Source organism: Micromys minutus (assembly GCF_963924665.1).
Source record: "Micromys minutus genome assembly, chromosome: 26".
In the NCBI taxonomy this organism is placed as follows: domain Eukaryota; kingdom Metazoa; phylum Chordata; class Mammalia; order Rodentia; family Muridae; genus Micromys; species Micromys minutus.
This window is the reverse complement of record NC_137961.1, coordinates 5,770,135-5,793,716: the sequence shown is the minus strand read 5'-3', so window position 1 is coordinate 5,793,716 and position 23,582 is coordinate 5,770,135. Positions and strand designations below refer to the sequence as shown.

Genomic DNA, 23,582 nt, shown 5'->3' with positions numbered 1-23,582 from the left:
GTGCATAGGCTGTACACCAAGGAGAGACAGACAGCAAATGGTTCTTCGATAAGAGGCAGTGCTTAGTGTCAAAATACTTAACTCCTCAAAACGTGAGGACCGTGGGCATTGACTCTCTCTTGCCTAAGAGTGGAACTAGTTTTCTTCTGGAGCTGCTACCAAGCTCTCCCTCCTTCAGTACCGAATCCCAACTGAGAAATAGCTTCTGAAGCTCCATTTGCCGCCCCGTGCTTGTCCATTCCCCCATGAATGTGTCGTACTACTTGCATATGATGGCAGGAATGTGACTACGGGTGTACCCCATCTCTCTTACAGACTTTATTAAACAGCGGAGAGCAGGATTGAATGAGTTCATCCAGAACTTAGTCCGATATCCAGAGCTTTACAACCAGTAAGTACTTTCCGTTTGTTCTAAAGGGCCAGTGAAACCAGACCCAAGAGTGTTGCTTGAACCCCAGGACGAGCTTTATGAGACATGACCGGGTGTGAAATCTTCCTAGAACGTGTGCTCCTAGTGTTCTGTGTCACTTTCCCTTCAGCTCAGATGTCCTTCCCTTTGCACTTGTATGATGCCTTAGCTAGGTGTCTGTTGTTGTTGTTTCAGAACACCATGACCAACATCCACTCGAAAGTGACAGGGTTTGTTTCACCCAACAGCTCTCGCATCATACTTGTCACTGAGGAAAGTGCCTGCTTTCTTGTGTGTCCCACAGCACCTCCCCAGGGATGGTGGCACCACTCCAGTGAGCTGGGCCCTGCCACATTAATCATTAATCATAAAAACATGCTACAGACTCGCCTACAGCAAACATTATGGAGGCTTTTTTTTTTCTTTTTTAAGTTAAGAATCTGTGTTTATAGATGACTCTGGCTTGTGTCAAGTTGACAGAAATACCAACCAAGACATAGACATTTTATGGATTACTATTCAAATCAGTTCACATTATAGTTAAAACATCTTGCTAACTTCTTGGTATTGTATGTATCCATCACTTGGAAGGTGCCTCAGTATCTGTGACTCCCAATAGGATTAGACTATGTGTTTTCCATATGTTCCGGAAGAAGAGGTCCTTTCGCTCTGATCCTCCCCAGCCTTAGCTCTTAACCCTTTCTCCTCCCTCTTCTGAGATGGTCTCTGAGCCTTGCAGGAGTCCGGATGATAATATCATGTCCCATTTGTGGCTGAGTAACCCCAGCACTTAGTCTGTGTACTCTGGTCACTTACGACAACAGATATTTTTACACACGTGTGCACTTTAGAGTGTCTTCTGCTCTATGAACAAATGGCCAAGAGGTTTCAAGCTGACATTTTCTTTTTAATAAAACAAGACACTTGGTATTTTGTAGATCTCTTTTTTTTTTTTTGTTAACAGAACCTAGTTTTCATTTTGATACTAAATTGTCTTAAAGTGGTGCGCATAAGACCTAGAAGCCACATCACGTGTGTGGCATGAATACACACTGCATGCTTATTGCCGCTGTGGGGGAAACATGCTTTGGAATGGCTTTAATAACCATTTTGCTTACATTTGGTGGAGCATTTTACAATTCCATTCCTGGAGGGGCAGGAGGATACGACATTTAGGGCCAGCCTGGGCTATATTAGACCCTGTCACAGCTTCTTGACCCCAGATAGATTTGTTTTAACAGGAACAGCTATTTTAAAAAATAACTTCATGAAAATATGATTTAAACAAAAAAAATTTTAACTGGAATACAGTTTGTTTCTCTGACCTATGGATGAAGAGGGTATTTGAAAAAAATGTGTGTGTGTATATATGTGTGTGTGTGTGTATTTGTAAAGGGGGTATTTGTAAATAATGGATCTCAAAGCTAAACAGTGGTACTTTTGACTAAAACCCTAAGATACTAAGTAAACTGAAAACCGAAAATACACGAAACTTTGCCTTGATAAAGGATGATTGGTAGATAGATGTACTCCCTGAAGGAACTCACAGTGGGATTGGCACTGGAAGAAAGGGAAAGGGGCAGCATAAATGGCTCAGGGGTTAAGCACAGGCTACCCCTCCAGAGGATCTGGGTTCGATTCCTAGTACTTATATATAGCTCAGAACCATCTGTAGTCCCAGTTCCCAGGATCTGACACCTCAGGCTTCCACGGGCACCAGGAGCACAAGCACAGAGGCGAAATACTGCAGCAATATAAAGGAAAACTACATTTTAAAAAGAACAAGTAAAAACGCTGACTATGATAAGCACCGAGCCTTCCCTGTGCGTTTAGGAGGTGGGAAAGGAGCTGGACGTGGTGGTGCACGCCTGTAGTCTCCGAGCTGAGGAAATGGAGGCAGGGGCTCGGAGACGTGGTCCAGCACTGCCTGCTCTTGTCGAAGACCCAGATTTTCTTCCCAGCGTCTCTACGTAGTGGCTCACAACCATCTAGTTCCAGTCGTAGGGGATCTGGCCTCTCTTCTGGCCTCTGTAGGCACTGCATGCTCCTGGTGCCTAGACATTCATGCAGAGAAAACGCCAGTACACATAAAAATAAGACAGAAAAACAAGTGGAGGTAGGAAGGTCAGCAGTTCAAAACCAACCTATGGCTACATAATTTGTTAGGAGAGCCTGGGCTACATGAGGCCTTACCATAATGCAACAAGAAGAAGAACAAAAGCAGGAGATGAATATAGAAGCCAGAGTACCTTCCTCCAACTTCAGTATAAAGTGCCCAGTCAGGCGTACCACCTCCCCGTCACTGAGGCTGTTCCCAGCATGGCGGAAGCCACTCACGTACCTTGTTTAAATCCCCATTCCTTCTTGCTTCCCCAAGATAACCACAATTCTCATTCTAAAAGCGTAGATTAGTGTGGCCTAACTTTAGACTTCATATAGATAAAAGTCACAGCATACACATTCTCTGTCTACCTCGGTGATTTTTACTGCTGCAAAATATTCCAAAACTCGTCCTATTCTGTTAACAGATATGTTTGCGTTAGCAGAATTCAACCTTCCTGCTTTTCATTTGAACACCAAACTGCTGATGTGTCTTGGGGAGCTACATTTACGGACTTCACGTAAAATTTCTTCGTCTGAGTTAAAAACAACTTTGATGTTACATGCACCACCGGTTAAAGCTGATTTCCAGAGACCCAGCCTGCACCAGCGTGTGCTTTGTTAGCAGGGTAACTTCGTCCTGAAGCTGTCTAGCTGTGTTTAGAGTAATACTGGAACTATGCTTTGGAGTTTCAGGAGACAAAAGGATTTTTTTTTTCTGGCTGTTAAAAATATTATTGGCCTTACTGTGTCTTAAGGAGCACACATATGAACATTCTTGGAGTATCTGGGTTGTGAGATGCTTGCTTAACTCCAAGGCATAGTGCCATGTGGCTTTCCAAGATGGTTGTAGCAGTGTTTGCTTCTATGGGAAGTACAGAAAATGACATTGCTTGTCTGGCCACCATTGTTAGTCTCAGTTTTAGCTCTTCTGGTGAGCACTGTGATAACCTGTGACTTTAGCTAACAATAATGTTGGTAAAGTTAGCACATGGTAACAATGAACTGTGTCCCTTGTTAGCTTTTAACACTAGCCACAGCTGGAAGACTCTCCAGACGCTGATAAAAACAAGCAGAGTAAAAATTGGTGTAACATTTCTGGAAATAGTTAATCAGAGTGTAGCTGACCTGGTTTATTATCCAAAGTTAATAGTTTTTTATTCTGTTTGGGTTTTGAGACAGGGTTTCTTAGTGTATCTCTGGCTGTCCTGAAACACACTCTGTAGACAAGACTGGTCTCTAGCTCATAGATCTACTTGCCTCTGTTTCCTGTGTGCTGGGATCAAACATAATGCCTGGCCCTAAACTGAATGGTTTGGGTTTTTAAAAAATTAGGGGCTTGTTAGAGGACTCTGTGGGTGTCATGCAAGCCAAGCCACCTGAATTCTATGCCCAGAATTCACATAAAGGTAGAAGGCCTCTGGCTTTCATACATGCACCCTAAGCACGTACTCCCTCCATATGCACAAATCATAAAACTTAAAAATATTTAAGTCTATGTTACAAGTCATAAAGCAGCCATGGTACTTGTGATGGTTTACATATGCTTGGCCCAGGGGGTGGCACTATTAGAAGGTGTGGCCTTGTTGGAGGAAGTATGTCACTCTGTGGGTGGACTTTGAGACACTCCTCCTAGCTGCCTGAGGATGTTTAGTCTGTTCCTGGCTTATTTTGGATGCAGATGTAGAACTCTCAGCTCCTCCTGCACCATGCCTGCCTAGATGCTGCCATGTTCCTGCCTTGATACTGGACTGAACCTCTGAACCTGTGAGCCTGCCCCAATTAAGTGTTGTCCTTTATAAAACTTGCATTGGTCATGGTGTCTGTTCACAGCAATAAAACCGTAACTAAGACAGAAGTTGGTACCAGGAGTATTGCTGTGATAGGCCTGACCATGCTTTTGTTTGGAAGGGTGTGGATTTGGGAGTTTTGGATTTGGAAAGCCGTGGAAGGCTTTAAATAGGGCTTAATGGGCTATCCTAGTAAGACCATGGAAGACTTTGTTGCTGAGAGTGATTTGAAATGTGCTGACTTGGATCAAGCAGTTTCGGTGTAGAATTTCAGAATGTGGCCTAGAGACTGTTTTTGTAGTATTTTGGTGAAGAACATGACTGCTTTTTGCCCTTATCTAAAGAGTCTGCCTGAGTTTAAGATGAAGAGATTTAGATTAATTTGAAAAAGGAAGTCTCAAAATAGCCTGGTGTAAATTCTGTTGTGTGGTTACTAAAACTCATCTTTATGAAGAGCATTTTAATAAAAAAAAGCAAGTTGAGAAAAGAAAGATACAAAATATATGGTTTGAGTATTAAAGGGACACCAGGAAGTGAAATGGAACTAAATCCTGTGTTCAAGAATTTCAAATTGGATTAAGGAAATAAGGACCTTGGGGCAAGACCCCACCCAGCTAAATTAGCTCCAGGCAATTTAGCACAAACCTTTAATCCTAGGAGTCAAATACAGCAGAACTCTAAATTCAAGGTTAGCCTAGAACAGAGCTAGTTCCACGTACTGAAAAGCTTAAATCCAGGTGTGGTGGAACACACCTTTAATCCCAAGGGACTGACATACAGATCTCTAAATTCAAGGTCAATCTACAGAGAAAAATCCAGGACAGCCAAGCTTAGGTAGTAAAGGAGCTAAAAAAGAGGAATCTAGTGATGATGTAATAGAACAAGTGGGGGGGGGGGAGAGGCATGTTCCAGCTCCTGCAAGCAGCAGAACTTGGCAGCTTCGGCTGTGTGGCTCTGGCCTTATATTTAAGAGGAGGAGACCACTGGGACAATTGATGCTGGTTAGCTAGAGCTCCAAAGATAGCCAAGGTTGTACCTCATGCTGCAGCTGTACTTGGTAATGTGTAAGAATCACCCAGGTGGTACTGGTTTTGAAGGCATGAAGGTGTCATAAAGAACAGCTGAGGCTTGGGACTGTGAGAGGCCATGAAAGGCCATTGGTGAAAGTTCAGCCTCAGTTGTAGTTGACAATCCAGGATTGAAGGGGTCATGCAAAGGATTTGAAGCTTGGCACCCTGAAGGGAGCCTATTGGTAAAGCCTAGTTGCAATGGAAGACCCCAGTATATTAGAGATTCCAGTACCATGGATGATCACCAAGAACAACAGCAAAGGTGTAGTGGATCAACCTGAGCTTGAAGTGCTACAGAGGGCAGAGCTGGAGAAGTGAAACCAACCCTTGGAGGAGCCCAAAAGATCATGTATGGGTCCCAGACATTGAAACGAGAAGCTGTAACATTGAAGCTGCCTTAGCCCCAAGATGTTTAAGATGCCAGAGCCATAGGCTACCTACTGAGGAAAGCTGCTAATGGGGAGTAGAACCACCCAGGAGGAAGACGTTTTTTTCAGTCAACAAAGATGAAAAAGGAGTTGAAGATCTGAAGACCGCTCTGACATCAGACATGGAGATGGCAGAGTTTGGAGTTTGCCCAGCTGGTTGCCTTACTTAATTCAAAGATTAGAGTTAAGTGATTAGATGGATCTCAGGAGGGACTTTGAACTTTGGACTTTTAACTGCTACAGACTGTGGGGACTTTGGAAGTTGGACTAAATGTACTTTTTATTATGCTGTGTTTAGGAATGTGGTGGTTTGCATATGCTCGGTCCAGGGAGTGGCACTATTAGAAGGTGTAGCCTTGTTGGAGGAAGTGTGTCACTCTGTGGGTGGAACCCTAACTAGGACAGTGCTGAACCCAAGGCCTGCCTTTGCAACACCGTCTGCAGAGCATGGAAGTTGTGTAGTAAAATGTTAGAAGCCATTGAGTAACTCTTGGTGCCTCTGTGTGACAAGAAGCACATCTGTGCTGTCCAAAGGTCAGAGCCTCTAACAGTGCAAAGAAGTGTTCAGGAGAGAGTGCGAAGTAGGCCAGCCGCATAAGATAAACATGTAATTGTAGCATGGCCAAAATTTTGCAGAGAATAAAGCCAACATATAAACTGTCCTGAGGTCGAAGTTCCCTTTTTCCACGTTCACATTTGCGTAGATGTTCCAGTGTGCAGTCGGTGGTTTCCGGAATGTTCATGACGCTGAGTGGCTATCATCATGTCTACTGTCGCTTCAAAGTCAGTCTAACATTTCCGTAGTCTCAGCGAGGAACTGCTTGGCAGCCATTACTCTGCCTTTTGTGTAAGGATCCGTCTGCTGTACACATTTTTTTTTTTTGAAGTCAAACAATCTGTGTTCTTCTTTTCCTCCAGTGCAGTGTTTTGAGGTTCATCCCTGTCCTAACAGGCATAAGTACTTTATTACATGGATTGCCACATTGTGTTTGTCCATGTATTAGTTGGACATTTGAGGCATTTCTCCTTTTGTGCTACTACAAGTAATGCTCCTATAAATACTCTGTATGAAATTTGAGGCATACATATCCTTATTTATGCATGTCAGCCTAAGAGTGGATTCATAAGTAATGATGTCTAACATTTGTAAATTGCTTCCTTTTTAAAAGAATTTTTTTTTTTTTACCTTTCTAGTTTTCTGCAAGTTTTGTTTGTGTTGGGTTGCTAAGACCACTCGTGATTTGTATGTGTGCATCAGGATAGCAGTTTGGCCTTTAGCTGGGATTTCCATCAGTCCATGAATGGTCCACTTTAATTTTAGTCCCCTCATCAGCTTGTGTCTTTGTACCCACGTGCAGATGTGCTCTGTCTACATTGTTAGGATACATATACATCCCTGTATTCAAGAGTAGGCCTGCCTTGCATCTGTGCGTATTTCGTGAATGCACAGAGGAGAGGCCAACTATCTGGTCACACAGCGTGGCAGGCAGCGCTTCACACTAAGATGTTACAGGTTCTGGTCATCGATGGCTGACAGCTGGTGTTCTCCATAGGCAGCCCCCCCCCCAACCCATTTAGACTGTGAGCGTCTGCACCTGGAAAAAATGTATTCAGGGTTAATCCAAACCAGCCTGCTTCTCGGTAGAGGCTCCTTCTACATCCCACCATAAGCACCCATGGCTCTTCCTGTTCCGGGTATCTTATCAATCTTATCGGACTTTTTCGGGTTAATGGATGGGAGGTCCGGTTAATGGATGGGGGGTGAATCTCAGTTCCAGTTTCTGTCTGAATTTCCTCTGGTGTGAACCGTCTTGTCTACATCTTTGCCTGCGCTCTGTCGGAGTCCCTCTTTTTAGACGTGGGACGTCTTTATTCCTGTTCCGATAATGAAAGATGCGTTTGTAGTTTTCTTGCCGCAAATGGCCAATGTGGTTTCTGTTTCCGATTTTTTTTAAAAGGGACGCAAGCTGTTCACGTGCTGTCAGTAACAAAGTAATCTTTGTTTTCAGTCCAGATGTCCGAGCATTCCTTCAAATGGACAGCCCAAGACATCAGTCAGACCCATCTGAAGATGAGGATGAAAAAAGTACTCCGAAGGTAGGGGTGTGGGGGGCGCTGTGCTTGACAGTAGCAGCCTCAGAGATGTGCCCAGCAACCTCAGCTATGCAGTCTTCCTTTGGAGCAGAACCAAGGGGTCTGTCTGCGCTAGGCTTTTTGCACTGTAGAGCACCTATAAACAGTTAAACCACTTATACACTATTACTCTTTTTTTCTTTTCATGTGTGTTGTGTGTTGTTTGGTTCATATGAGTGGAGGTACTTATGTATGTGGAAGTCCAAGGTTGATTTTGGGAGTCTGCTGGACATTTTACTCAACGAAGCAGGACCTGGCAGTCAAACTCGTAGCCCACCGGCATGGCTGATCTTGCCAGGCAGCTGGCTCTGGGGAATCCTGTCTCCACCCTTGAGGTTGGATTTATAGGCAAGCTGCCATGCCTACCTGGCATTTCTGTGGGGTCTAGGGATCCGAACTCTGGTCCTCTTGCTTGTATGGCAAGTGCTTTAACTACTGACCCATCCCTCAGCCCCGGTCACTGTCTTACAAGATACGTGGAAACTGTACTTTGTACTAAAAATCATAATGCGAGTTGTTCTTAATATTGAAACTAAGTAGAATAAGCTTATTTAAAGTTCTCCTTCAGGTGCCATGAAGAAAAAGAAAGACATAGGTCAGGGCACTACATGTAATCATTGGAAGAACAAATAGATGATGAATCTGAAGTAGATGTCAGTCAAAAATATGATAATCGTCCATGGGATGGAATTATAGTCTTATAAAGGTGTGCCTACTAGATGTACACAAAAGTCATTTGATGTCCTGGATGTATGAAGAACTTCAGAGTGAATTTATGGGGAGTTAATTTCACTTTCACTTGGCTTTTGTAAAAGTGTCTACCATGGGAGGGTTTGAAGCCCAGAGGCCCTGGTTTAATCCCTCGTACCCCAAGAGAAGGCACCTGCTGCCTACAGCAGGTCCATAAGCTTCAACTGCGGGGATTTTCAGTTGAGTTTTCGAGTGAGCTGAAGCTTTTGGGGTTAAGTTGCTCTGCTGGAACAGGTTGGTAAGGGCTCACTGCTGAATTGATCCTGAGCTTTAATTTACTGTGCCTATAACTTTGAAAAGTGCTGGGGCTGAGAGGAAATCCTGTTGTGTTTACTTTGGAGATGATTCTGTCGGGGCTGAGAGAGAAGTGAGTCTGCCAGTTGGGTGAACCTGAGTTTGGATGCCTTCCCGGTACCCAGAGAAAAGCTGAGTATGACATTGTAGCTGCAGCGCCTGGGGTGGAGACCATGGGTTCTAGGGCTCCCTGACCAGTTCCAGGCTCCTCAGGGCTCCACTCTGCAGAGTATCTACTGAGCATGCTCATTACCGTCAACCTGGCTTTAAAGGTTTTTTTTTTTAATACTTGGAAAACAAACAGCCTTGGTAACCAGTTCCTGACTCTGAGATGATTCTTCTGTTCGTGTGTTTTCTCTGCTCACCTCTCTCCAAGCAGCTTTGTCTGCTCCTTGTCAACTGAGTGTCATTTCTGGCTTTCCTTTCCCTTGCAGCTGCTCTTGAAAGATATCATAGTAAAAGTGGCTGCTTAGGGGCTGGAGAGACGGCTCAGTGGTCAAGAGCACCGACTACTCTTCCAGAGGTCCTGAGTTCAATTCCCAGCAATCACATGGTGGCTCACAACCATCTGTAATGGGATCTGATGCCCTCTTCTGGTGTGTCTGAGGACAGCTACAGTTTACTCATGTACATAAAACAATTTTTAAAAGTGACTTATACTAATTATATTCAAGAGTTAGGACTCTAGGTTTCTTTAGCATATTGTTGTCTGTGGTACAGTTATAATTTTATATTGGTAATCTCTGACACTAATGAAAATACTATTTTCCCCTCACTAAATAGCCACATTCTACCTCACGGAACATCAACCTGGGACCAACTGGAAATCCTCAGTAGGTTTAATTTATTTCAACTTTTTATTTTGAGGATGTGCATTTTTGTGAAGTTACACTGTCTTAGTTGGAGACCTGGGAGTCAGTCAGTAGATACGGAGAAAACACTGTGTCTGTGCTTGGTTGCTCTCCTGTCTCTTCATTGCTGTTCTCCCTGGTGTTCTGTTCCTGGCTTTCCTTCATCGCATGCAACAATCCGCTCAACTCTCTGATTTCAGTGTTCAGTGAGGGACTTAGATATTTAACGCTGGAGAGTTCTCTTCATCAGAGAGCATCCTTGGGGCTGGGGGGCTGCTGGAGAGATGGCTCAGTGGTTAAGAGCACTGACTGCTTTTCCAGAGGTCCTGAGTTCAAAGCCCAGTCAACCACATGGTGGCTCACAACCATCTGTAATGAGATCTGATGCCCTCTTCTGGTGTGTCTGAAGACAGTGATAGTGTGCTCATACATAAATAAAATAAATAAATACATAAATAAAATAAGTCTTTAAAAAGAAAAGAAAGCACTTTTGGCATTTTTGTTGGGTACTGTCACGTAGTACCTTGTTTTGAAGAATTACCCAGTACCAAACACCACATGAATTTCATGTATGTAGGTTTCTTACATCTATGTTTATATATTACAATGCGTATAAAGGCTTGTCTCTTTTTTTCTCTTAGAATTTTATGGAAGTACCTCTTAAACAGTGCTTAAGCTTGGCTTATATACTTTAATTGGGAGGAAATGCTATTTATTGCTCTGAACAAAGGAGATGGCAATCCTGCTGATGGATCCAAAGATTTTGATCCACCACATTAATTTGTTAAATCAGTGAAGTGCAAGGAAATGTTTAACGGTTTATATCTTGATTCCTAGAAGACTCATGTTTTTTCGCCATTGTTAATTTCTTTCAGTGCTAAACCAAGTGACTTCGATTTTTTAAAAGTCATTGGAAAGGGCAGCTTCGGCAAGGTAAGAGTTTTTAATGTCCCCTTCTGTGATTAAGCACTTATGGGGTGTCTGCTTTCCCTGTGTGAGTCACTGGGCCTTTCTGTTGGCAAGACAGGGACTTACTATTCTTTCTCTGCCAAGCCTTAAGGCGACAAGGCATGTGCTAACATTCTAAGGCGAAGTGCTTAGGTGCAGCATGTATTTATTGAGAATTTAGTGTGTGCCAAATGCTTCTCAGGGTTCTATTGAGAAAACTGACTTAGTGATGTTATAGCCTTTTGGGGTGAATAGTCTATTAACTAATTCACTCAGGTAAAGTAAATAGCGGGGCTGTGCTGAAGTGAACAGGTGGACAGACAGATGCCGGGGAGCTCAGTTGGTCAGGAATAACCTTTGCAAGGAAGCCATATAAAGTGATGTGGAGCTGGAGATTTAGTTCAGTGGAGCACTTGTTAGGCAAGGCCCTGGGGTCGGTCCTCAACTGTGGGCAAAAAAAAGACAAAATTTTTTTTTTTTAAAATGGATGCTAGAAAGACCGAAGTGGGCATTTTTGTGGGTATCAGAGCCATCTCAGAACTCAGCAGTGTCCAGCCATACCACCAGAAGGTTGGCATTGTCAGCAAGAGTGTCATGGGAGAATTTATCCGAACCACCCAAATATACGTATTCTTTTCTGCAAATTTCACTAAGACTTGTAGTAAGAATGAATATATGTATATTTAATTATATTTTAATGTATTTATAATTATAAAGAATGTATGAATACTTAATTATATTTTCTTATATTTGTAGCTTTGGGTATTTCTTTTTTAAGTTTTTCTGAGTTGCTTTGAGAGCAGGGAAGGACCACACTGTGTGTTCATTCATCAGAATCACAGAGACCACTTGTTACCTTGTGCTAATGTAAGCAGAGAGTTAGAAAGTACCCAACTCTGTAACTGTTATCGGAATGTTCTAAGTGGTCTGCCAATTAAAAGCCGCAACATTGACAGATGTCAAGAAGTCAGTAGCCATTTGCCCTGGGTAAATCTCCCCTTGCTTTGCATTTAAAAACAAACATTAGCTGGGTGTGTTGACATGTGCAAAAGTCTTAGGCTTATAAGCTTGGGGGTCTGAGGTGGGAGGGCCATGAGTTTGAAGCCGGCCTGAACAACAAGGCATGAAGCCATCTCAAAAAGAGCAAAAGGACATCGTGAGCTTTGCTCTGAGGCTCTGCTTATGCCTAGAAGCCACAGGGATTGGTTTTGTAAGTAGTGAAATACAGGGTAATTGTTCATTTTTTCACAGTGCCCCACACTGGGCTACAGGACCAACCCCATCATATACTTGGCATTCATGTATGAGCGAATCTGGTTTTAGACACTGTGGTCTGTAGTTCTGTTTCTAGACTTGATTTCTTGTTCCATTGGTCTGCTTGTTTATCCCAGAATAGATGTCTTGACAAATGCAGCCTGGTAGTCAGCACAGGTCCGTCCGTCCATCCGTCCGTTCTTCCTCAGGAAGACATTCTTAGCTCCTTCCATGTCTGTAGACATTTTAGAATCAAGTCTATTTCCGAGAAATTTAGGTGGGACTTGGTTTGGATTACATTCAATCTGCAGCTAAGCTGAGGTGGAGGAAAACTGGCATCTTCACGTCCAGTGTTGTAGAGAATAAAGAGTGAGGAACGGCAAAAAACAGGCTTGGACAGAGGACGTTTCCATACTAAAGGAGTTGTGGCTCCATCTTTATGGATTCCAAGTGTTTTTTAAGTCTAGACTTTTTGTGGGGAAAGCTTTCCATAGCGTGCCCTCTCTTGGCCGCATGCTTTATGGTCCGTTTGTCACAGCAAGCCAGTGTCGATGGTAGTGTTAACATACATGCAGCTTTTACTCAGTTTTCCCATCCAGCTACCACTTTACATGGAGGTTTCACGTGTTCACCCACCAAGCCATCGCCACAACCCCACTTCAGTATTTTCTAAGCAGACTCATCAAAGGGCAGCACATACAGAAAGGCCTTGAATAGTGTGTATTTGGTGATGAATTTAGTAAAAGTCTCATAACCAGCATAATTAAATAACAAATGATCTCTAGCTATTCACATAATCAGATCCCTTTTTGGTTGTGTGAAGATATCTAAGGAAAAGTAGAATTACAGAAGCAAATTCAGTGTTTAGTCTTCAACACAAAAACACAGGTCCCTTGTGGGTGTGGTTTTTAGGAACTTTAAAAAGACTGCAGACTCTTCATTCACTTGCAAATCTTTCTAACAGGTTCTTCTTGCAAAACGGAAACTGGATGGAAAGTTTTATGCTGTCAAAGTGTTGCAGAAAAAAGTAGTTCTCAACAGAAAAGAGGTAAACAAAACCTCCTGTTTCCCCCAGCCTTTCTTTATGAGGAACTGTTTTACGGAATATACTACAAATTGATACTTTGGTTTTTTGTTTGTTTGTTTGTTTTGTTTTTTTCTTTTCTTTTTTTTTCTTCTTTTTTCAGCAAAAACATATTATGGCTGAACGCAACGTGCTCTTGAAAAATGTGAAGCACCCGTTTCTGGTTGGATTGCACTATTCTTTCCAAACAACGGAAAAGCTCTATTTCGTTCTGGATTTTATTAATGGAGGGGAGGTGAGTTTTGTAATTAGTTGTCTAGTACAGACAATGGCTGGGGGGGGGGGGGGAGTAGCATGAAATCCAAAAGGTTCTTAAGTTTTGAGCTGACTGTGGAGTGCAAACCGTGTTCGGTGGACCATATGCGTGCGGGGCTGAAGTTACAGGCATCGTGTGTGGTTTTGTCAACGCGGTATGGCAGAATTGAGGTGTTAGTGTGAGACATGACGTGTAATTTAGGTAATGGTTGCTTCAGCCATTGCCCATGAGTGCCAGCCAGACGTGTTATTTCCTAAAATGACCAAACTATCTATCCGTGAGGTGGCTCCTCTCCAGAGTTAAGCCAGTGAGGGAGTGTTTGGCACAAACCTATGTCAGCGTGTTAGAGTCTGGCAAGATGTGTCCCAGAGCAAGGATTCTGTAATAGAAAAAGGATAATTGTAATCACGGAGTCCCCTCTTTTGTTTGTGCCTGTAAACTATGGTCCTCGAAACTCTAAAACTAGTCAGAAGATTATTGAAACCCACTCTTTTTTTTTTTTTTTTTTTTTTTTTTTACTTATTATATTTGAGTGCACTGTCTTCAGACACACCTGAAGAGGGCATCTGATCCCATGATTCCACTATAGATGGTTATGAGCCACCATGTGGTTGCTGGGAATTGAACTCAGCAGTCAGTGCTCTTGACCACGGAGCCATGGCACCAGCCCTGAAACCCATTTTAAAAAATGCTACTGTTACAGCAGCTGACAATGATGTTTTATATGCCCGGGACTCTGGCTCCTTGAGTATGACTTTATTGTCATGACAGCTGCATTGTATAAGACAAAGCCATCCAGCTGGTGGCAGTGACTCTCGTAGTTGTAGCTACAGAGTGAGCTCCCGCAGCCTGTTAACAGGCTTCAGGTGGTTGGCCAACCCCATTCTTCTTCCCAGTCCCTTTAGATTTCTAATACAATTGAGCTCTGGTCCACGAGTGTCTCTGCAGTTTAGTTAAGTGGTCTGTCTTACATAATCTTTACAAAGGAGTCTTCCATCCCTCCATCTCAGCAAAGAGGAAAGACTCAATGCTACGGTACTTAGTTAACTACAGAAGAAAGGTGATAGAAAAAGAGAATAAAGCTGGGCATGGGGGTGCACGACTTTAATCCATCCCAGCACTCAGGAGGCAGAGGCAGGGTGATCTCTGAGTTCGAAGCCATCCTGGTCTACAAAGTGAGTTCTAGGACAGCCAGGGCTATGCAGTGAAGCCTTGTGTGGTAAAAACGAGAGGAGGTGGGGAGTATATGAATATAACAATATGAAATGAGTCACAAGCCATAAAGAAATTGAACTCAGGGACAGCTTTGTTAGCCTCACTCTGTTCCTCTTCAGATTGAAGGTAGACATGTCAGTCGTGAGGGCCCCCCCCCCCCCCCCCCCCGGTTCCCGGCCTCTCAGTCTTTGAAATGGCCACGGGAGAACAGCTGAGTGGATGAGGGGCCGTTGCAAGTGTCTGGATTTTTTTTTTATCTGTGGTTTCTTCAGTTTTGGGACTGCTTTCGCATCCTTTTTACACAGTGGTTGTTCAGTTGAGCAGCCAAAGTGGAAAGCTGTGAGCTTTGTCATACACAAGACGAGCTCTGCTAGGATACTGGGCAGTAGGGGATGAGGTGCTGTGGGGTGCACTGGGGAGGGTAGGGGGTGTTAAATGTGGAGGGCAGTGGGGAGGCTGGAGATAAAGACCAGGAAGCAGGGTTGAGGCGGGGTGTGGTTTCATCCTCTGCTCTGTTACTGTTTCGTTATCTTGTTTCTGTTGCTTGAGACAAGGCCTTGCTGTATATGTGGTTCTTCCTGACCTGGCACTCCCTGTGTAGCCATGGCTGTCCTTAAGCTTGTGACAATCCCTCTGCCTCAGCCTCCTGAGTGCTCAGCTTGCAGGCATGTGCCAACATATCTTTTTTTGTTTGTTCTTTACGTAGTCTCATTAGATGGCCTAGGCCGTGGGCCTCAGTCTCAGACCTCCCTCCCAGTCTCCGAGTGCTGGGTGATGACCTTGGACCACGGTGCCTAAGTCCTGGGTGACGGTCTCACACCAGTGCCCAACTCCTCCGTTGTTTTCAAAACTTGACCTAGGACATGGAATTTTCGTGTACTACTTAATCCTTTTGTTAGAGCCAAGAGTGTGTCAAGAATGAATCCTAAGATGCTGGGCAGATCAGCCTTTCTGAGCTAGCTTCCTCATCAACTTCCTACCTCAGGCCTGTTGATGGGGAAGATATGCAAGCAGTTGCAGACCCTCCACAGAGCTTTTGCTTTTCCAAGCCGTCCACAAGGCCTAGTGATTCCGTGGTAGTTACACAACAACATCAGGGCTGCAGGTGCAGGGTCTGTGACCGTTTCTAAAGTGGCTGTCTGGAATGTGCAGCCTGTCACACTGAAGTCTGAGGGCAGTACACAGAGATGAGAGAAATCAGTGAGAGCAACAGACACGTGTTTGAAGACTGTGGTCCAGAAGCTGGATGACAGACACGGTTGAAGATAAGGCAGGGGCCAGGTTTCGTTTTACAATCAGGAGGAATGTTTTTGTGTGACGCCACATGTGACCGTGTGACCACACTAACAGCTCCCTTCCTCCCACAGCTCTTCTTTCACCTACAAAGAGAAAGGTCTTTTCCTGAACCCAGAGCTAGGTTCTACGCTGCTGAGATTGCTAGTGCCTTAGGTTACCTGCACTCCATCAAAATAGTGTACAGGTGAGTCATTTGTCCAAATTGCACTGAGAACACCCCCTGAGATGCTGTTTCAGATGATAATCATACTTTTCTTTTCTTCCAATTTGATATAGAGACTTGAAGCCAGAAAATATTCTTTTGGATTCAATAGTAAGTGTTATCTTACTAAAATTTTTGTGGTTTTTATTTCTCTGCTGTTGTTTTTGTTGGGCATGGTAGGAAATTGTCTTAAAGGTCCCATACTGTATGACTGCATTTCTGTCACATTCTTGAGTCTGGTGTCTATAAAGGGACAAGATTGAAAACCGAGAGCCCACTGAGATAAAGAACTAGCAGGCCCCTTGTGAGGAAATAGTTCTGTCTTGATATAGTGAGAGCTCTAACCAAACACATAATGCACGTGCACACACACACACACACACACACACACACACACACAAATTACACATATGCAAAGTAGTGACACCAAAGAAAGCCGATATTGTAATTAACAATTTTGTGCTAATAGGAAATTCTTGCTTGACATTTGAACAAAATGTCAGCTCTGGGGTAAGCTTGATGAAGTTACATTCTCTATTTTTGAATATTTTGTTGTTGTTGTTGTTATAGTTATTTTAAAATAAAAAGGGTTTCAAAATTGTCAGTTCTGTTCCAGGCATGTAACTCAGTGGGTAGAGTGATTACTTAACATGCAGGACGCCCTGGATTCACCTTACTTCAAAAAAAAAAAAAAGGCGCAGCTGTAAAACCTGTGACCCCAGCACTTGGGAAATGGAGGCCAGAGGCTCAGGATATCCTCCACTGCATAGTCAGTTTAAGGCCAGCCTGGAGCTATGTGAGATTCTGTCTCAGACTAAAGTAATGAGCTAGCAGTTTGCACAGTGGGTTTAGGACACTTGCCACAGAGTCTGATAACCTGAGTTGCATTTCTTGAACCAATGTTGGATAAAGAGAACCAACCTGAGTTGTTGCGAATGTGCACACACACACCCCAAGTAAATCAATGGATGAATCAGTGCTTAACAGTGGAAAGCTTGTTAATCCATGTCTATACATTGTTAACTCGTGTCTATACATTGCCTTATCGTAACTGCCTTCTATTTGTCAGGGACATGTTGTCTTAACGGATTTTGGGCTTTGCAAAGAAGGAATTGCTATTTCTGATACCACCACAACTTTTTGTGGTACACCGGAGGTAAGACGTATGTCTGATTGTTGATATAATGTATAATATATAAATACAAGCCATACCCTACATCTACGGAAGGGGTGAAATAAAACCTTCTAGGCATTTAGAATGTATACTGGGTATTGGTCACTGTGGTGATGACATTTCCGAGGACCCTTTGGAGGGACAGGGTGGTAATGTGCAACTCACTGAACATTTAGATAGTATGTCTTGAGTGTGAGGAACAGCACCTAAAGTCTGTTCCCTCTTCAGCTCCTCAGTTCTGTCTTGTGTTCACTGGGTTGCTGTCTCATTTCCATTTTTTCCCCCGTAGTACCTTGCGCCTGAAGTGATCAGAAAACAGCCCTATGACAATACTGTGGACTGGTGGTGCCTGGGAGCTGTTCTGTACGAGATGCTGTATGGGCTGGTACGTGTTTCTGTTCCCCTGTTCCACTGCACCATTGATCACATAGCAGTTAGTAATTGTGAGGGTGCTTTGGTGGTACCAACAACACAGCACTGACCTCCTTAGAGTCTGAAACCAGGTTAGGAACACACACATGAAGAATTTAGACTGTCAGACACCAATACATAATTTCTGTGTTCCTTTAGGCTCTGCCCTTCTCTGGGCAGTTTTAGAAATAGGCACCCAGTGATAACATTGGACTTCCTTGTTTCCTTTTACCTTGTTTACCCCAGACATCACCTGCCTAATTTCAGAAAGACAGAAATAAAAAGTTTTCCCTTATGAACACGTCACTATTACGTTGTAAAAAGATGAAGCCTTCAGGGTTTTGTCTTTTATTCTGTTTTATGGGGTTGAGTTAATACAGGCATTTCCAGCTTTTATACCACTGGATGCTGCCTGCTTCCCTTCTCTGGAAACATCATGGTTTAAAGAATTCACGGGCAAAAAAAAAAATTCTACATTTTCCAGTAAATAAGCCTAAGGCCAGCCAGGGATACTGGTTGGTTAAACTGGAAATGTTATTACAATACTAAGATGTCACTCCAACCCAGGGCAACCTAGTTAGGCGTTTTTGTTTACATATCTGCATAACAGAATATTAGTTTTGCTTTTATGTGGGGGTGTATGTGTGGGCCAGAAGACAGTGGTAGGTGTCTTCTTCAATAGCTGTCCACCTTATCTTTTGAGGCAGTCTCTCACAGGTTAGCAAGCCCTAAACAGCTTTGTGTTCCTGCAGCACAGGCGTGACTGGCACTTTATGTGGTATAAAGCCCTGGGTGCAGGACCTCGTGTTTGGAGTGTTTCAGTGACTGAGCTTTCTCCTGGGACAGCACCTAAAGTTTGCTTTTCTCCAGCCTGTTTGAAATACTTGGATTGCTTTCTAGATACTTTTTGTGGTCCCTAAGTATTCAGCAGCTCCATGCAGTGATCTCTGAGGTAGCAGACAGTGCTGGTGCCAAATGCTCATCTGCTGTGGAGGGGGGGATTGAGGGGGCAGTGTGTGTGTGTGCGTGCGTGCACACACATCCCACAAACTGGAGTTCAATGAAGTTCAGCATATTCTAGGTACCACAGAATAATAGATAACATGTCCTTCCCTCAACTGTGGAGAGCTGTTAAAAATCTACCTGTTAAGAAATGCTAATGACAATGGATGTCAGATAGCTACTTTTTTATACCTTTATTTAGCTATTTCAGAATCCTAAGTATTTCTTTGAAGGACTTTGAAAAGATAAAGTAACGTTATATTTTAAAAAGCAAAAGGTTTTTCTTTTTCTTTTTTTTTAAAAAAAGGGAAAAAACCTGAAAACTGACAGAACTGTAAAACTCCATTAACTTTAAATATTATTTTTATTTCAAAACTTTTAGCTAGATAATTAACTGTAAGGCATTCTCCTCAAACTGTAATTGTCACATGTACTTATGAAGGAACACTATCTTCAGGTTTCTATCTGTTTTGATGACTTTTATTCTCAAATCATTTGATACTTGGTATTTGGTCTGTCTGGAATACCTGTTACCTGTAACTGTCATCACACCTGTGTGTGACTTACAACGAGACACCACGACCAAGGCAACTCTTATAATAGGAGCCATTTAATGTGAGGCTTGTTGGCAGTTTAGAGGCTTCTCCGTGAGTCTTATTGGCAGATAAAAGGCTTTTCCTTGTATCATCATGGCAGGAACATGGCACCGGAGCAGTAGCTGAAAGCTATATCCTGATTCACAAGCCAAGATACAGAAAGAGACACTTGACCTGGCTTTTAAAACCTCAAAGATCCACCCCCATAGACACACTTCCTGCAATGAGGTCACACTTTAGTCCTTCTAGTCCTTCTCAAGTAGTGCCACTCCCTGGTGACAGCATTTAAGTGCAGGAGCCTGTGGGGTGAGGGTGGGAAGCAGAGACTCATGGCCAGCCCATTATTGCTTTTTGTAAAGCACACTGTTACAAGTGTGTGGTTTTAAAGCAGTCTACAGAGCGCTAGCAAGAACACTACTCCACCCAGCGATCACGAATTAAACTTGATAGTGCATCAGGCATTAAAATCTCTTTGCCATACATTACTGAGGTTTGCACACTCCAGAGGGCCATGAGTTTCTGCAACTCTCAGGAACCCAGCTCCTCAATGAAGACCAAGGTCAAGTTCAGCGGCTTTTCTTTTGGAACACAGTGTTTCTCTGTGTAGTCCTGCCTGGCCTGAAGTTAACCATGTAGACCTTGCTGGAACTCACAGAGATCCACCTGCCTCTACCTTCCGGGTTCTGTGATTGAAGGTATGGGCCACCTCGTACACATCTTTTAAACCATTTTTTTATATAACTCACTAACCTCTTGTGTTCTTTTGCTTTTTTTTTTTTTTTTTTTCTTCTTTTCCCAGCCTCCTTTCTACTGCCGAGATGTTGCTGAAATGTATGACAATATCCTTCACAAGCCCCTAAACTTGAGACCAGGAGTGAGCCTCACAGCCTGGTCCATTCTGGAAGAACTCTTAGAAAAAAACAGACAAAATCGACTTGGTGCCAAAGAAGACTTTGTATGTATCACGTTTCTGGGTGCCAATTGTTAAACTTAAAATTTGGAGACAAAAGCCTTATTTTATTTGGTATTTAGTGAAATAGTCATTTCAGAATGGGGGCAGATGGGAGGATACTTGTCCCTAGTTTCCTGTAGTGTTCATGTACTTTAATTTAGTTCTGTATCCACCTTTTATACCGTGCTACTTCCTGATTTTCATTTACAACAATTGCTTCTTCCCTCTTTTTTTTTTTTTTTTATGGCTTGTCGTATAGTACATTTATAACTATTAATTAGCTAGTTAATTAATTTTGGTCAGTGTTTAACTTTTTTAGAAGAAAGTTTTACTAAGTAGTTTGAAATCTAATGTTCCTACCTCAGCCTCCCGAGGGCTAGGATTAGAAATGTGTGTTGTGCCCAGAATTTTTTTCTTTTTAATTTTGCTGTTACTGTTTGTGTTTGTTTTGTTTTGAGAAAATGTCTGTGATTCGCAGACTGACCTCAGAGTAGCTGTAGTTCATCTGCCTCCCAAGTGCTGGGATTTACAGGAATGTACCACCACACCCAACCTAGACTTATTGTCTTTGTTAAGAAATTTTTAAGTGGCTGGAGCAATAGCTCAGGGGTTCAGAGCCCTGCTTGCTTTCCCAGAGGACCATGTTTGGCTCCCAGCACATGAGCAGGTTACTCCTGCTGTTACTCCAGTTCATGGCGGTCCAAGGCGCTTCCTGGCTTCCAAGTATACTGCATGCCTGTGGTGCACAGACGTGCATGCAGGCCAACCATCTACATGCACACATAATAGTAAATCCTTAAGTGTTGCTTTAGAGACAGGGTCTCACTATGTGAAAGATAGCTGTGGAATCTGTCTGCCCATTGCTTCAGATCAGGGATGTTGTCGGTATCATGCTAATGTCAGCAAATTCACTAGTGAGAAACATGAACTTTCCAACCTCTTTTCCAGAAATCCTCGGAGGCTGTTTTTAGCCTTCAACCTGAACTGAGCGGCTGCTTCTGCTGTTGTCCTCCCACACCTGCCCCCTTGCAGTTCAGTGGGTAGCTCTGTCGTTGTCTCTCAGTCTTGTTAGCGTTCATACCTCCTTCATCCGTCTGTAGTGCCGGTCAGAAACTGCAACCCCAAGTCCAGCTGTCACGTCCGGACAATCTCCCTTCATTTGTCCATTTATTTACTTACTTAAGTAGCTTTCAGAAGTCAATAGTTATGTGTCATTTTGCTTATTTTTTGGTTTTGTTTTTTAAGAAATGAAAGGAACAAAGTTTAGTTTCCAGTACACAAACTGAGCAGCTCATAATAAACACCTGCTTTGTGGGATCTGGTTTTTCATCTGACCTCTGGGTACCTGCACGCACTCGCACACACACTTACACATGCATATGTGCAGACACACACACACACACACACACAAATGAAATAAATTTTCTTTTTAAGTGCCCACTTCAGACATTGCTTTCTTTAAGAAGTTTTTTCTTGACCCACAAGCTTTGTTGGTTGAACTGACTTTCTAACGGCTGTAGCACCAGGACTGTTTATCAGTGGTGTGCAGTGGGGGTAAGCAGGCCCCTTCCCATGGCTCTGTGATACTCTGCTGACTCCTCTACTATTTTCATTTCCACATTCTTGTGCTCCTCTTTTAAAACCCCATGAAGTATTTAGGGCAGGCTTGTTAACCCTGTTTGACCTGTGGGGAACTGGTGTGACAATGTCACTACTTACGTACGAGGAGCTGACTCTAAATACCTGCCTTCCAGGGCCTGTGACCGAGAGGGACATAAATAACCCAGTGAAAGCACTGAGTGGCAAATGGAAGTACTTTAATCTTGCAACACTCTTCAGTGAAAACTTGATTTTTGTCATTGCTAAATGTTATTTTTTCTTTTTATCTTCTAGCTTGAAATCCAGAATCATCCTTTTTTTGAGTCACTCAGCTGGACTGACCTTGTGCAGAAGAAGATCCCACCGCCGTTTAACCCCAATGTGGTATGTATTTTTTCTAAAGTCGAGAACTAAGTTTATTATGATTTAGGAAATGGATCCCCGCAGATAAGCTGAATAAAAGGAGCCAGAGCCTAAGAATCTGCACTCTGTCACTGAGAGGTGTCTCGCTCTGTGATAGAGGACTTGCCTAGCATTCCACAAAAACATGAAAAGAAGAAAGGCAGAGACTTCACAGCTAAACTAAGTATCTTTCTGCATAGTACATATGCATGCTTCTTTGCAAAGGTCAAAAGGATGGTCTTAGATGGAAGCCATTATCATTTGTATACATAGTAAATCAATATCCAAGTGTGATTATTTTCAAAAAAATGTGTGTATAGGTGTGTGTGTGTGTGTATGTGTTGTATGTACATATTTGTGTGGGTGTGCTTGTGTATGTGCTTGTGGTGTGTGTGTGAGTGTAGACCAGAGGTTGAAGAGTCCTCCACAGTCTTACCCACTTTAGTTTTTTGAGACAGGGCTTTTTTGCAGGGAGACCAACAACACACTCACCCCAGAAGCTTGTGACAGACCAAAGAACAAATGAAATGCCACCAAAGTCCAACTTGGTGAACCAATAGTTTTATTACTTACAGGAATATGGATGAGTGTTACTTACAGGAGCAGAAATGAGTCAGATAGTGTATTGGCTGGTTTTTGACAAATTGACACAAGCTGAAGCTATCACAGAGAAAGGAACCTCAGTTGGGGAAATGCCTCCATGAGATCCAGCTGTAAGACATTTTCTCAACTAGTGATCATTGTAGGTGGTGCCATCCCTGGACCCGCCCATTGTGGGTGGAGCCATCCCTGGCCCAGCCCATTGTGGGTGGTGCCATCCCTGGGCTGGTGGATCTGGGTTCTATAAGAAAGCAGGCTGAGCAAGCCAAGGGAAGTAAGCCAGTAAGTAACATCCCTCCATGGCCTCTGCATCAGCTCCTGCTTCCTGACCTGCTTGAGTTCCAGTCCTGACTTCCTCTGGTGATGAACAGCAATGTGGAAGTGTGAGCTGAATAAACCCTTTCCTCCCCAACTTGCTTCTTGGTCATGATGTTTGTGCAGGGATAGAAATCCTGACTAAGACAGATAGCTACCTCACCAAAGCCCATCCCAGAACAGGTGACATCTCACAAAATTTAGGAACCTGGAACACACTACACTGTACAGCCTGCAGTCATATTTCAGGTTAGAGAGGGTTTCTTCCAGTGACTCAGTTGGTCTAAACTTCTTCCAGGCAGGGGGCTGGTTTCTCCTTCCAGGCAGCTTCTCTGGTCTCACAATCTTCTTTGCAGTTTGGCTTCTTTAATCATTGGGAGGGATGGCGCTAGCTAATTTGTTTAGTTTCAGATACTTCCTGAAGCTATTTGTTTACCTTTCTGTTTGAGAG

The 23,582-nt window shown here is 43.2% G+C and overlaps 1 protein-coding gene across 1 annotated transcript in view; it reads left to right on the top strand.

The window, feature by feature from the left end:
- The window catches only part of LOC308437657 (serine/threonine-protein kinase Sgk3), a 34,631-nt gene that overhangs the window by 5,763 nt on the left and 5,286 nt on the right, over nucleotides 1–23,582 (top strand). The window contains exons 4-15 of the mRNA XM_080938767.1: nucleotides 316–391; nucleotides 7,807–7,894; nucleotides 9,758–9,807; nucleotides 10,701–10,758; nucleotides 12,992–13,075; nucleotides 13,215–13,346; nucleotides 15,950–16,062; nucleotides 16,155–16,191; nucleotides 17,150–17,236; nucleotides 17,544–17,639; nucleotides 20,063–20,218; nucleotides 22,109–22,198. Of these exons, the coding sequence (XP_080794893.1) occupies nucleotides 316–391; nucleotides 7,807–7,894; nucleotides 9,758–9,807; nucleotides 10,701–10,758; nucleotides 12,992–13,075; nucleotides 13,215–13,346; nucleotides 15,950–16,062; nucleotides 16,155–16,191; nucleotides 17,150–17,236; nucleotides 17,544–17,639; nucleotides 20,063–20,218; nucleotides 22,109–22,198 (1,067 nt within the window). The remainder of the gene's footprint in view (nucleotides 1–315; nucleotides 392–7,806; nucleotides 7,895–9,757; nucleotides 9,808–10,700; nucleotides 10,759–12,991; nucleotides 13,076–13,214; nucleotides 13,347–15,949; nucleotides 16,063–16,154; nucleotides 16,192–17,149; nucleotides 17,237–17,543; nucleotides 17,640–20,062; nucleotides 20,219–22,108; nucleotides 22,199–23,582) is intronic.